Below are 14,135 nucleotides of genomic sequence, written 5' to 3' on the forward strand. Positions count from 1 at the left end.
CAGCTTGTCACTTGGATATGAATTATAGGTACTACAATAGATGTATAGCTACCATAAAGCACACTACTAGTGATGTGTAGTATTGCTTTGAAAGAGAAACTGTTGTCTTTTTCTTTGATTTTTCATAGCTGAAAAATCAGGTTTAAGAGGTAAATATAAATTTGTCTCATTATTCTGGTAGTCCAATATGTTAAGCTTTGTTTGATGGAGAGTTAAGGAGGAAAAAAATCTCCTGACCAGAACAGAAAAGATAAAATAAGTCAGATATACTTTAAGATCTGTTTGTATAGCTTGCTCTTTGCTGAGCTGGTTTTGTCTATTGACTGATAATGGAAAATGCAATTCAGAAGTGTAACTTTATAGGTGATGTCTGTGAAATTCTGTGGATTAATGTGCTGTGAAATGTAGCCATTGAGGCAGAGATCAGCAGTTTATTTGAAGGTCTGATATGTCTGCTGGACTCTGGGCAACAGGTGGAGAATTTGCTCCACATCTGATAGAACTCTGGATTTAATACACAGGCTCCCAGGATTATATCTTTTGAGCTATCAGAGAAAAATATTTTCTGTTAAGAATATATTTATGTCCCATTTTTTTTGCTTAGAGCTGTAATTTACCTGCTCAAAACATTGATGGGGGAGCCGGGTTGAATCAGTTTATTTGGAGCTTTAGCAGCTGGAACTATACCCAGCCTCAGGCATGCTCAGACTTTGATAGGGAACTTTTCTGGATTTCTGCAGTATTTCAAATCTCTCCCCAGTCAGTTTGCAGTTCAGTGTTTGCTCTCCATCTGCAGCTGGAGAATGCAGTAGAGGCAAAGTAGTCATTGATTGTCAACTAAGCAGGATTGTTTTAAGGCTTTGTAGTATATTCAGTTTCTGGCATCCTGTAGGAGCCAAACTATGCTGGCATTTGAAGCAGAGCTGGTTTTCTGCTTTGTGAGTGCCTTTTTTACTGACTGCTTGAGTTAAGCTGCTGTTGGATGGTGATGGCATTTGGGGCCTGACTAATGCACTAGGATTTAGTGAACTGTAGGTGACACTGAGTGCAGCCCTGAGACTACCTGGATCTGAAAGTCAGCAACAGTTCATAGAATCCAAAAAACCTTGTACAAGAAACAAAAGTGAACTTTGTGTTGACTAAGGAAATTTGCTGTAAATGCAGAATCCATCTATAGACTTATAACCTCTTTAAAATTTATTAAAAGTGACCTACTTTTCTTGTCAAATTCTAACTCAACTGGTAACTGGTAAAAGGATGTATTCCGACAATATAATCCTCAAATCTTTGTGTAGACAATGCTGACACGTCTCATTTTGAGCCCATTTAAGACCCGTTAACGTGTTTCAGACTAGAGTAACCTATTAAATAAATACATCAGGAAAAAGCTTTTACTGGTAATGGTTGTTTTGCTTAGGTGACTATGGCTGTAATGTATTGTGAGTACATCTGGTACTTCAGTGCTTATCAGCGATCTTTTTCCCTTTAGGCGGTTTCCTAGAAACATGATTGCTTGCTGGTCTTGATCTCACAGCTTTGTGGAGACTCCTTCCCTGATAATGTCAAGTTCAGGCTACCCTCCGAACCAAGGAGCTTTCAGCACGGAGCAGAGCCGGTACCCGCCCCACTCTGTGCAGTACACCTTCCCCAGCACCCGCCACCAGCAGGTAAGGGGACACCCGGGAGCCTGGGCTGTAGCCAGGCTGCAGTTCAAGTGCTTGCCGTGCCAAAAAAAAAAAAAAAAGAAAGGGATTATTTCTGGTTTTTAAACTAAGATAACACGAGTCGTTCGCGTTTGAAAACACATCTGTGTGCCCTGCTGGGGAGAGCTGCTGTCAGTCTGCTTAGTTAAGTACTTGTGAGTGGCTTCTTCTGTTTTACTTTGCCCTCCTTGCCCTTTATTAATATAAACATCCTGGTTTTATCATTGGTGTCTCATGGTTTGAGTAAATTCAGTAGGGGTTGTGTTCCTAAACTTCTGTTGCAGTATTGGGCTAGAATCTCTGTAAGTTAAATGTGGTACTTGACACAATTCTGTGCAAGGTGCAGAATGTGTAAAAACTCATGTTACGCTGATTTTTTTTTTTTTCTGAAGCAGCTGTACCAGTGCTGTCAGCTGAATTCTGCTGGCCAGAATGGGAGTAAAGGATTTCTAAGGATATATTACTTGCTCATTTCTGCCAAGCTTTTATTCTGCCATCCTGTGCTCTGTGCTCTGGAGGACCAGCTGTTGGCTTTACAACAGTTCAGGTTTCCCTCATTTTAATGACATTCTCCTCCTGCTGCAGATACTGTGGATGTTTTCTTCTACTTCCATGTTAGCAAAAGGAAATTCAAGAACTGAAGCTTTTTGGCTTGCTCTGTGTTTATTTTTAGATAATTTATGAAAACTGAATCTCATGGGTGATGATCTATTACATGTCTTGTAGAGCTTCTCTTTGGTTAGTGCCAGCTGCATATAATTTTTAAAAGCAAGTGGTTGATCACACAAAAATGCAAATAAATAGTCTTGTACCTCACTTTGATTGTAAATTGTATCATTGGGAAGATGCATCTTGTGTGACTCAGTCCTGATTAATAGTGTCTCATATAAAAATGTCTTGAGGTAGTAACAAAAAAAATTGCCTCAAGGTTGCTCTCATTTTACCACTTTGCAGTTGGATGTGCAAGACTGATTTTAAAGGATGTTTTTTAAAGGCTATTCCTCTGCTTGCTGCTGACTCATCTGTGTTTTGTTAGAAGTTGTTAATAAATTAGGTGGAATTCCTAGTATAAATATTTAGTCTCTTTAAAGTTTATTTAAGTCTCGGAACTGCCATTCGCCAACATTTTTTGAGCTGGAATAAGACTTTATCGATCTGGTGTTACTCTGTATTTAATATCTTTGGAACTGCTCATGGTCACTGAATGCTTTTGTTCCTATTAACACGAGAAGTGCTCCCCTCAGGAATTTGCTGTTCCCGACTATCGCTCGTCTCACCTGGAAGTCACTCAGGCCACGCAGCTCCTGCAGCAGCAGCAGCAGCAGCAGCAGCAGCAGCTCCGGCGCAGGCCCTCCCTGCTCTCCGAGTTCCACCCAGGCTCTGACAGGTGAGGCTGAAGTGGAAGGTGTGAACACCAATCTTGTGCATGCAGCTGCTCTGGGGTTACCTGAGGACGTGCAGAGTGGACAGCAGCAGTGAATCAGATGTTGGAGTTTACTTTTGGTTTGCCAATAACTTCCTGCCCAGTGGAACGGGTCGCTGCATGGGGGATGTTGAGGGATGATCAATGTGCATCATCATTGCTGTGCTGCTGATAGGTTCAAGAAAGTTTTCAGGCAATGTCAAGCATTAATTTGAAGAACACTGAATGTTCTCTGAACATCAAATTCAGAGATTAAAATCCCACTACAGATCAGAATTACATTTACTGGATTGTAGTAAGTTAGCAGGAACGTGCTTCTGTTTAGGGGAGAGATTGAAATACGATTTATGCACTCAACTCTTTAGTGTGTTAGGCTGCTGATGTACAGTTGTAAGTAAGTGTTAGTGCCTGTAACAGCCTCTTCTTTTCCTGCACTCACTGCTTGTAAAAACCTTCTTTTGCCTTGGACTCTTAGTGAATATATCTGTTAGGAGCAACTTTATATGCAGGATTACTGCTGGAGGTTTATTTTGGCTATAAGTGACTAGTCTGGTTCTGAACAAATACCCATGATGAATGTTATGTAAATACTGGTCTGGCTTAAAATCTCATTAGGATATTCCCAGAAATAACTTGATGATAGTGAAAACTGGGGCTTCCATATTGCCTTAATCTTGTGTCAGCAAAATGTCAGTAAGGCTCTGTTTTAATGCTGAGAATCACAGCAGCTTTTAGAGTTCTCAAAATTGGGTTTATTGCAGTAGTAAATCACCCCCCCCCCCCCCCCCCCCCCCAGACTGTAAATTTGTAAAAGCTTATTTGGTAGTTCTGGCAAACTGCAGGAAACTTCTGCTGTCGTCTCTTCAGTGGCACTTCATAGGAAGATGTTGAAGTATATGAGGGTCTTTTATTGACATCCTGTGCACTGCACTGGGAGCAGCAAGTGATAACTGTTGAGCATTTTTCTGAGAAGGAGGAGTCTTTAAATGACTCATAGATTGAATCAATGACTGCTTCTGTCACAGAGTAGCATTTTAGTAGAGATCAAGTTCCAAACAGACTAATGGCTCATCTCAGGCATTCTGTGTGTATTTAAAAATTATTTGGCTGCAAAAATTTAATAATGGAGCTGTTGTGGCCATCTTCAGTGGAATGAAGTAGTGTGTTTTTCTCATGGATTTTTGGTGTGTTAATAATTTGAATCAGAGCTTTCATTTGAACAATATTCTTGAGCAGTGCTGAGTTTCTTTAAGGTTATATAATGATAGGAGTGCCTTTAATTTGAGATTCAAGTTCACTTTCTCTTTTCCAATGGATTTTAACTGTTGTATTTTTGAAGCTCTTACTTAAAACATTTATCTGCTTTACTGTTCAGCAGGTTGCATCTCACAGAATCGCATCTCCTTTAAAACTGAGAAGCATTGAGGATTTTTCTTGTACCAAAAATTTCTATTTTAACAGTTTATCTCTTCTGTGTAGGCCTCAGGAAAGGAGAACTGGATATGAACAGCAGTTTCATCCAGGTCCATCTCAGACAGATCATGATTCACTGGAATCTAAGCGACCACGTCTTGAACAAGTGTCTGATTCCCATTTCCAGCGTGTCAGTGCAGCCACTGTCTTGCCTTTAGTGCATCCTCTGCAGGAAGGGTTGAGATCTGCAGATATTAAGAAGGTAAAGCCATTTTGCTGTTACAGTGCTGAAGGTCTAACTTTCTGTGTTGCAGTGAGCTAATCGGATTTTTCTTGTTAGGTAATTTTTTTGTTTGTTTGGGTTCTTCCTTTAATCCCAAAATTTACTTTTACACATTATCAGAAGCTGTGATCATGAGTCAGTGTTACTCTCTTACACAGTCTGACTCAAACACAGTAAATAGACTGGAATTCTGAGTTGCCACTACTCTCATAAGTCACTCAAGCCTCAGTTGTAAAATTATTGTAGCATAGTGCATGAAATATTTCTGTTTTTCAACTGAAAGCTGCTGGCAAATGCATGCAAGTCCATTTTTTCCTGTAATTAACATTGGGACTGAATAGTCAAAGTACTTCCTTCCACCCCCTTTTCCCTTTTAAGCATTTGAAATGAATCTGCTTATTTACATAACACTAATTATACTCGTCACTGTCTCATTTTGGCTAAATCTAGGACAATCTAGTTTAGGGTGGGTATTTTCTATTTTAGGCATTGGATATTAGAGCTAAATTCAAGAGAGCTTCACATTTATAACCACAACTAACTCCAGATGTGTTTTATCAGGCTGGTCATGATTATCTTCAAGAATATTCTCCTCAGTATAGGTGCAGAGCATTGAGGAGTGGCTCTCATGTAACCCTTTCTTTAAAAATAAAAGTTCTTGTTTACATTTATGAAGATGTATTTTCAAAGGAAGGTGTTTGGGTCTTATTTTGCTTTCAAGGTAAATATTACAGTATGGTGTTTTTAATTAGACTTTGAAATTTCACTATCATGCAAGATTTAGAACATTATGAAAACTTTAATTGACTTCTCAGCAGAGATACAGATAACTGGAAATCATTGTTAGTTCCTGGGTGATCATTCCCCAGTTAAGATTGATTTCCTCTCTATCTCCTCCCCATCTCCTGTCCCCTTGGAAGGACCCAGCTTTTGGAGGAAAGCATGAGGGACCATCTTCTCCAATTTCTGGTCAGCCTTGTGGGGAGGACCAAAATGCTTCACCTTCCAAGCTGTCAAAGGAAGAATTGATACAGAGCATGGACCGGGTAGATCGTGAAATTGCAAAAGTGGAACAGCAAATCCTGAAACTGAAGAAAAAGCAAGTAAGCACAGCAGGCACTGCTCTTGTTTTCTGCCAGTGAAAGAGGTGTGGAAAAACCTCATTTGGTGATGGTGAATTTTTTGGTTACTTGAAATGAAACAGATGAAGAATTCGAAAGGAAAGGTTATGTGTATGATTTTATTTTAAATAAGTTGGACATCACACAGTTTTAAACATTTTTGAAAGCAGGAGAAAGCCACATGGGAACAGCAGCAGTAGATGGGTTTATATTTGAAACTGCTGTGAAACAAGGGCACTTTGACTGTAATTTCAGCTTCAGAGCTGCCTGCTGGCTGAAGGGAGGATCATCTTTCTTCTTTCATAGTCTGTGCAAGGGGAGAATCCCTTGCATGCATCTCCAAAACCAGAGCTTGTACAAAAGTCCCTGGATCATCTGCTTTCCCAAGGGCAAGAGATCTTAACATCTGGAGCTAAGGTCAGCCTTGGGGGAAAATGCGGTAGGAGGGGTGTGAATAAACACAGAGAGCAGAGAAATAAAGGAGGAAATATAACTTTTTTTTTTTTTTCTTTTTTTATGGCCCTGGCTATGCTTTGCATCAGAGAACTTCACTTCAGCCACTGGAAGCAAAGGAAGTGTTTGCTGGCAGAAGTTGTTGCTTTCTCTGTAGCTGTTGTGGCCAAGTAAACCCACCCTTCAATCGAGGCATCTGTTAGTCATTGACAAAAACAAAGTCCTTGTTTCCTTTTCCTTTTTTGACTTTCAGAGATCCAGATTGAAAAAGTGCCAGCTTCACTTCTTTTTAGTTGGAACTCTGGAGGAAATGAGAGTTACACTGTAGGATTTGTTAACTTGTAGATCCAGGATAACAAACAGACAGCTCTCAGGAGCTGTGTGTTTTTATGATCTGGAAGCATTTAATTACATCTGAATTTTAATGACCTGTATAAAGTGACCTCCAGCAGAAAAACAAAAAAGGGTGTCACTGGGTACCTGCTTGTGTGTTAATGATGCTTATCTCTCTGTGCACTTTTCCACAGAATCAGCAAGTGCTGTGCAACTCATCTATGAAGGATCATTTGTGCACATTTGTCTGTGATTTGACTTTAAAAAAACTACAAAGTTGATGTAGAAATAATGGAGTCCATTTCTTAGGGCATTCTGCTAAAATTTTAGGGAACTCTTGCACAGCAATGTAGCACATTCTGGCTGGGACTGTAAGGCAGGAGGGATCCCTGGTGTCAGAAGTTCTTTGCTGTATATTTGTGGCAGGCATGGGTGAAGGATATTTTAAAAATGGAGATGTCACTGGACCAGATTTATGTGATGTGAAAGTAAATCACAGCGGTGGAGTAGCTAGGAAGGGATTACAGGGTGGGTTTTTTTTGCTTTTGGTGGTTTTTTTTTGTTTGTTTTTTGTTTTTTTGCTTGTTTGGTATTGTAACAGTCTTAGAACTTTAATGCATGTTGAGTGGTTTATTTTTGCTGTGAAGTACCTTTAGAATTATGTTCTCTGTGGAGTGTTGGGAGGACTTTTGTACCTTTTGAAACCATAAGAAAGCAGTAATGATGACACTTGAACATCTCCAGTGCAGAAAGGCAGCTCTGTGGTTTATTTCCACTGGGAGAAGGCAGCTCTGATGTAACTGTTCTCCAAAGTTGATACTTGTGTTTAAAGTTAAGTAGTGATAAATTACAAAGTGACAGTGGCTTTAGCTATCAAGATGCCACCTGTTTCAAGGCAGGTGAGTCTTGTAAACAGGTAATTTGAGTTACCAATAGTATGAAAAATAGTCTTGTTATTGTCCCTTGTTTAATGTGGGCATTAAAACCATTTCATTCCTTGTCAGTGCAAAGCGAAATAAGAGGCAGTACTGACTGATCAGCTATGTATTTTATCTCTGATGACTAATTACTCGTGGGGGGAACATGGATGGCTGATTTTCTTTCTTTGGTCTCTTAGCAACAACTTGAAGAAGAAGCTGCTAAGCCTCCCGAGCCGGAGAGGCCGGTGTCCCCTCCTCCCGTGGAGCAGAAGCACCGCAGCATCGTGCAGATCATTTACGATGAGAATCGGGTGAGTGTCCTCTGAGCCTCGCCCAGGGGGCTCTCACTGCCTCTCTGCTGACACCCATTAGGTCTTCATTTCCTTCCATGAGGCAGATTTTTCTGTTTTACTGATTTGTCCACCCCTCTTTTGCTATTCATTTGCTTCCTTAAATGAAAGGCTTTTTTATGACATTTTTATTCTTGATTGTGGGAATCTTCCTTCTATCCTGTAAGCACTCTGAGCTGTGGGCCTCATCCTTAGACTCTTGTGCTGAAATGTATGAATTATAGATATATAAAAACACACACATATATATCCTTTTAAGTGTGTGATATGAAAAATGCCTCAGAAATTCGTCTTGAATTCCCTATACCTCACATGAGCTGACAAACTTGGCCAAAGATTCTACTTTTAAATGAGCTGAAGAGAAAAAACTGCATATGTTGTAGGATCTTGTGCCTTCTTTATAAACTGACTTCTGGCACTTAAGACTTGGATAAATGACCAGATATAAAGTAGTATTATATTGGTGAATTATGAGCTTGTGTTATTTAAGTGGTGAGGGAAGTTCAGGAGCTCAGTAATATTGCCAACAGTAACAGCAAAAATGCTTCCTGCCCTTTATTCCCATGGTAGTTTGAGACAGGGGAGTCAGATATCTGGGTGTTTTGAAAGTGTTGTGAATTTCTGTGAGAGTGGCATATGTTTGTTTAATTTCCCAATTTTATTCTGTAGTTTAGAGGAACAGCTAACTTCTATTACAACAGATTTATTTCTTTTTTAATTTGAGGAGGTAAAAACCCCCTGAAACACAATACTAGATTTTGTACAGTGCAACTGTATCCCCAGCATTCCATGCAAGAAGGGGTTAGAATTATTTTGTAGTCTTCACTTAGTGTGAATGAAGGACCTTTTGACATACCTTGTGTGTTTATGGACACATGGATTCACACTCCCAGATTTGGCAATTGGAGAATTTAGTCTCTTAATTCCATTTTTCAAAGCTAATTATACTTTATTTTACTGGACACCTTTCTTCCTCTTTATAATTATTTGCTGCATTATGAAATGCGTGGTTTTTTGAACTGCAGAGGTCAGTTTCTGTTTTTATGCTCTATAAGCTTCTAGACTTGGAGATCAGAGTCACTAGCACACAATTCAAGTCCAGGTTTCTTTATTTGCTGAGGTAACATTGCAGAAGTAGGTTAAGAAGGATCTCGTGTGGTCAGGCAGGGGTTTAGCAGAGAACAGAGTTCAGATCCACATTTGATATGAACTTCAGAGGATTTACTCAGACTGTACCAAAAAAATCTTATTTGCAGAAAAAAGCAGAAGAAGCTCACAAGATTTTTGAAGGTCTTGGTCCAAAAGTTGAATTGGTAAGTTGTGGAATTCTGGATTTTTTCTTTTGTACTATTTTCTGTGTTGCCAGTTGCTCTAATTCTGTTGTGCTGAACAGCTGTTGTTCTGTGGTTATGTATAGAAGAAATGTGTGTCTAAATGCACTGGTGAGTTGGGGCTTGAGTGTGATTTTTAAAACAGATTTTAATATGTTTGAGAGAAGAGTTTGAAGCATGAAGAAATGAAGGACTGTTATATACATAAGTAGTTATAATCTAATTTTAAGTAATGAAATGTGTGCTTTGTGCTGAATATCTTGTAGTCCCTTCAGCCCTGCTGCATCTCAGATTGAGTGCACTATTCTCAGAATACTAAAATATTGTTAAATGTGTTGCATACACATTTACAGTTCCAAGCATTGCAAAGTGCTAAGTGTTCCTTTCTCATCCCAAATTGCAGCCACTTTACAACCAACCCTCAGACACCAAGGTCTACCATGAAAACATCAAAACGTGAGTGCTTTAATACCCTCTCATTGTCCCATTCAGGGCATCTGGACTTAAACATTCCCTCACATTTTTCATTGCTGTCATCTTCAAATAGCATGTGTGAGTTTTAACCATAATTAAAAGCTTCCAGTCCATGTAACTTTCTGATTTCTTTGTTGTAAAACAGTTCTGCAAGTTGTGCATTATATGGGCTGAAGGCAGAGGGAAGCCCTGGCTTTCTATCTTCATTTAAAGACAAAAATAAATAATAAAACTTAAGTTGGCTGTCCTTTAAAAAATTTCTCCTAAAAAAGTAATTCTTGTGCCACTCCATCCAACAGATTTGTTTAGCAGTTCCAAAGTATTTATTTATTGAATAATATATTGGAAAACTTAACATTAGGGCTGAATTGCAAAGACTTTTTCCCCATAAAAGCATGATAGCTTAAATCAGTTTTTTTTAATTTTAGCATATTATCTGTCTTGTGATAAAGCAGAGCACCTGCCTTGAAATTGGAACCTTTTGTGTCTCAATTGCTTATTCCAGCCATCTTCAAGAATCTCCTCTTTTTAAAAATACAGTATTAGGTTATTTAGGTATCTTGACTTCATTGGGAATTTTCCCTATTTTTTACCCTGAAACTATTATCCATAATAAAGATCTGGCATCTAGAATCGAGATGGATTTTACGGAGTACTTTTGAAGTGCTTGATTTTTATGTAGTTCACTTTTTTCCCCTAATTCTGTTTTCCAGAAACCAGGTGATGAGGAAAAAGCTGATCCTATTCTTTAAAAGAAGGAACCATGCAAGAAAACAACGGGTAAGAGCACCATGATTTTCTAAAAGGAGCATGTGGTTGGTTTTCCGTCTGGACCCTTGTCTTGCATTCCCAAATATGTTGATTGGAAAAATAAGATCTTATGTAAAACAAGTGTGGGATATTTCTGGAAGGCAGTCATGGCAATTACCAAACACCACTAGGATGTGTAAAGCAAAGAAAGAGTGTATAATATTCAAAAATCTACATTTTTATATCCACTTCCTCACCTTTTCTTTGCTGGAAATTTGGTTTAAGTCATCTTCTACGTGGAAGGGACTGGAGCAGGAAAAATCTGTGCATTCCAGCAGCCTGCCTATGTGACAAGTACTGATCGCTTGGTGTATTTTGCTTAGTTCAAGGTTTGCTTTTGGAATTTAACAGGAACAGAAAATCTGTCAACGTTATGATCAGCTGATGGAGGCATGGGAGAAGAAAGTAGACAGGATAGAAAATAACCCACGAAGGAAAGCCAAGGAGAGCAAAACACGGGAGTACTACGAGAAACAATTCCCAGAAATCCGGAAACAGAGAGAGCAGCAAGAAAGATTCCAAAGGTATTACTGGAGATTTGAAATATTCCTGCAAAACATCTCTTCAGTCTTCAGTTTTAAAATTATTTATTATAAAGTCAATTAATTTTAATTAAGTTTTATGTTTATCACTTCATTGCTTTAAAAAGAATATTAGCCTGTCAAAGAGTATAAAGTGAAGTGTTCTTCCTTTTGTTCACTGTGTTTCCATGGCACTGAGCTCAAGTTTCACTTCCCATCCTAAGGATCTCCATGACTTTATCTGTCCACTGTCACACATGTCCCCTTTGCTGTCCCTCCCCTCCAGCTGTGCCAGCAGTGCCAGCCTCATCCCCTGGTGTCCTCTCAGGCTGCTGTGGTGATGTCCACAGGGCTCCTTTCCCATGTCCCTTTTCAGATCTGCCATCAAACCCCCTATTTTCCAAAAGGAACACAGGAAAAGGGCCAATTAGTAAAGGCTGATTAGGTTGTGGTGTCAGTGAGACAAGAGTTAAGCTGCTCAAAAAGGGGTTTGTGGAGTTCTGAAGACAGTTGGAGCATCAGCTTCTCCTGAGCTTTTCATTTTGGGCACACACCCTAATTTACACTGGTATTTTTCTGTCACTGTCTGTGTTACTCCTGTATTTCATGATCCTGTATTCATTAGCCCCCACACTCAAAAACCATTTATCTTCTTAATTAACAATTTGACTGATCTTTTGTTGTACTTGCTGGGTAATTTTATTACAGACGTTTTTGCATTTTAAAATATTCAAGGTGCGACAATTAAGGCCCTATTATTTAATTTTAATCTATCAGACATTTGCTAGATGGAAACTACAAGGAATCTTAAAAGGAATGAAGTGCAGTTCACTTGAGAGTTCACCTTGCAGTATTGTAGTTAGAGAAATAGGATTTAAATCAGCATTAGGTCAAGTTTGATTCAGTTGTGTTGAAATCTGTTTATCTGATGTTCAAAATCATTTCAATACACATAATTTCAATACAGCCCCATAAAGATTTCATCTCCTCTCTTGTAACCATCTGTCTACATCACTTTTTTGTCATAGAACATGGGGAAAGCAGAGAGTTTGCAATACACTGTGAAGGCTGCAAGATTTTGGGGAATCAAGAAAATAAGAAAGTAAACTGTTAGAATGGGAACAGCACTCATACATAAGAAGTTGCACTTTAAGAATATATCATGTCTTTGTAATTGCAAACAACTTGAGAAGGGGTCATCTCTTTATATTATATTTACATTCTGTAAAATAATAGCCTTTCTCTCTACAGCTGTGCTCTAATACTATTGCCATGTAAATACTAAGGGTTTTTTCCTCAGATTTTGTGCAAATGGATAAATTCAGTACCATCTTTGAGGTATTTTGTCTCTCCATTTAGTAGTGATTTTTACCTCTGAAATGCTTTTTGACCCACATGCTGTAGTATATTATTATGATGATTACCTAAGGGTAAAGATCACAAGCTGAAAAATTCTTCCAAATTACAGCTCTCCCCATCAATTGAAACGTGGAAAATCTTCTTTTGTTGTAACAAATCTCTGTGCTGTATTAGTAACTTGGCCAAATTGATAAAAGGCAAATTTAGTGTGGTTTTGTTAAAAAAAAAAAGGCTCTTTCAAAGTGTATCAGTTGTACTAATTAAGTGGATAATTTCTGTGCCACTGATGAACATTTCTCATGCTTAGAACAAGCAAATTCATTTATCTGAAGCACCTACTTTGGAGTAGAATTGGTGAGGTAATATGGTGATTTTTATGTCCTTTCTGCTGAGCTTTGCAAACTGACTGTAAAACCAAACAGGACATAACAGACTTCGTGCTCTGACCCTCCTTAAGAAAGACCAGTCCTAACTGATTTGAGAGACTGCAAACAGCATTATAAGGAATTTTGGAGGTTGTTGTGGTGTACAAAACCTGCAGATAGAGCTAATTTCCACTTCATCCTTTTTCCTTCTGTTTCCCCCTCATTTCAGAGTTGGCCAAAGAGGGGCTGGCCTTTCAGCAACCATTGCTAGAAGTGAACACGAGATTTCAGAAATCATCGATGGACTCTCTGAGCAGGAGGTGAGGCTGGTGGCTGTGCTTTGCTGTAGAAACACAGCCAATAAATATCCTTAATTTGCAGTGAAAGGTGTCTTGTAGGGGGTTTGTGTCATTGATGAGAGAAAGCTCTTCCCTCTTTAAGAGAATCTGGGTGAAGTGTGGCTTGAAGCAGATCTTACAAACACTTTTTTTTTTGGAGGGTATTGCTTTCTAATTGCATCTGCCCTAGATTTTTCTCATGTGGCTGTTCACTGCAGGCTTGCTGCAACCTAGTTTTTTACAGCTGTAACAAACATGTGAAAACTCTTCCTTTTCTCAAAGCCTCCATCATTTGGGTGTTTCATCAGTTACGACACCGCTTCCTTTAGCTGCCCATAAGTGTTCATTGCGATAGTGCCAACTTCTGCAAGAGCTGTGTACAAAAAGAAGTTCCAAGCTGACTGTGAATGTGGAGCTTTAAGAGCTGTGTAATTCCAGAACTGTAAACATCAGTGGCAGCATTTTGTGTGTTCTTTACTTTGTCTTTTGTTCTGCAGAATAACGAGAAGCAAATGCGGCAGCTCTCTGTCATCCCTCCCATGATGTTCGATGCAGAGCAGAGAAGGGTGAAATTCATCAACATGAATGGGCTGATGGAAGATCCCATGAAAGTTTATAAAGACAGGCAGTTCATGAATGTCTGGACAGACCATGAGAAGGAGATTTTTAAGGAAAAGTAATGGTCTTTCCTATCTTTTCTTTTTATTGCATTGAAATGACAGTTAAATGCCCAACCCCATTAAGCTAAATCAGGAATGCTGAAGCTTTTGTGCAATAATATTTGATAATGTTCTTAGCTGGCTGTAATAAATATTGCAAAAGTTTTAGACTTATTTTTCATCTGAGTGTGCTCACATGCATTTAGTCCTTAAATTCAAAATTTTCTCAGAAGTGCTTTAGTTCTGTGCTAAGATTAAAATGAGAAGTGTATATATGGA

The 14,135-nt window shown here is 38.8% G+C and overlaps 1 protein-coding gene across 3 annotated transcripts in view; it reads left to right on the top strand.

Moving 5' to 3' along the window:
* Window positions 1-14,135, top strand: part of NCOR1 (nuclear receptor corepressor 1) — a 53,693-nt gene that overhangs the window by 11,776 nt on the left and 27,782 nt on the right. For all 3 annotated transcript variants that reach the window (XM_062506879.1, XM_062506880.1, XM_062506881.1), the window contains exons 2-12: window positions 1,490-1,667; window positions 2,948-3,090; window positions 4,606-4,801; window positions 5,743-5,925; window positions 7,847-7,960; window positions 9,256-9,312; window positions 9,734-9,786; window positions 10,518-10,584; window positions 10,966-11,138; window positions 13,089-13,179; window positions 13,695-13,873. In XM_062506879.1, the coding sequence (XP_062362863.1) occupies window positions 1,560-1,667; window positions 2,948-3,090; window positions 4,606-4,801; window positions 5,743-5,925; window positions 7,847-7,960; window positions 9,256-9,312; window positions 9,734-9,786; window positions 10,518-10,584; window positions 10,966-11,138; window positions 13,089-13,179; window positions 13,695-13,873 (1,364 nt within the window). In that variant the 5' untranslated portion in view covers window positions 1,490-1,559. The remainder of the gene's footprint in view (window positions 1-1,489; window positions 1,668-2,947; window positions 3,091-4,605; window positions 4,802-5,742; window positions 5,926-7,846; window positions 7,961-9,255; window positions 9,313-9,733; window positions 9,787-10,517; window positions 10,585-10,965; window positions 11,139-13,088; window positions 13,180-13,694; window positions 13,874-14,135) is intronic.

This window comes from Cinclus cinclus, chromosome 22 (assembly GCF_963662255.1).
Source record: "Cinclus cinclus chromosome 22, bCinCin1.1, whole genome shotgun sequence".
Taxonomy (NCBI): Eukaryota; Metazoa; Chordata; class Aves; order Passeriformes; family Cinclidae; genus Cinclus; species Cinclus cinclus.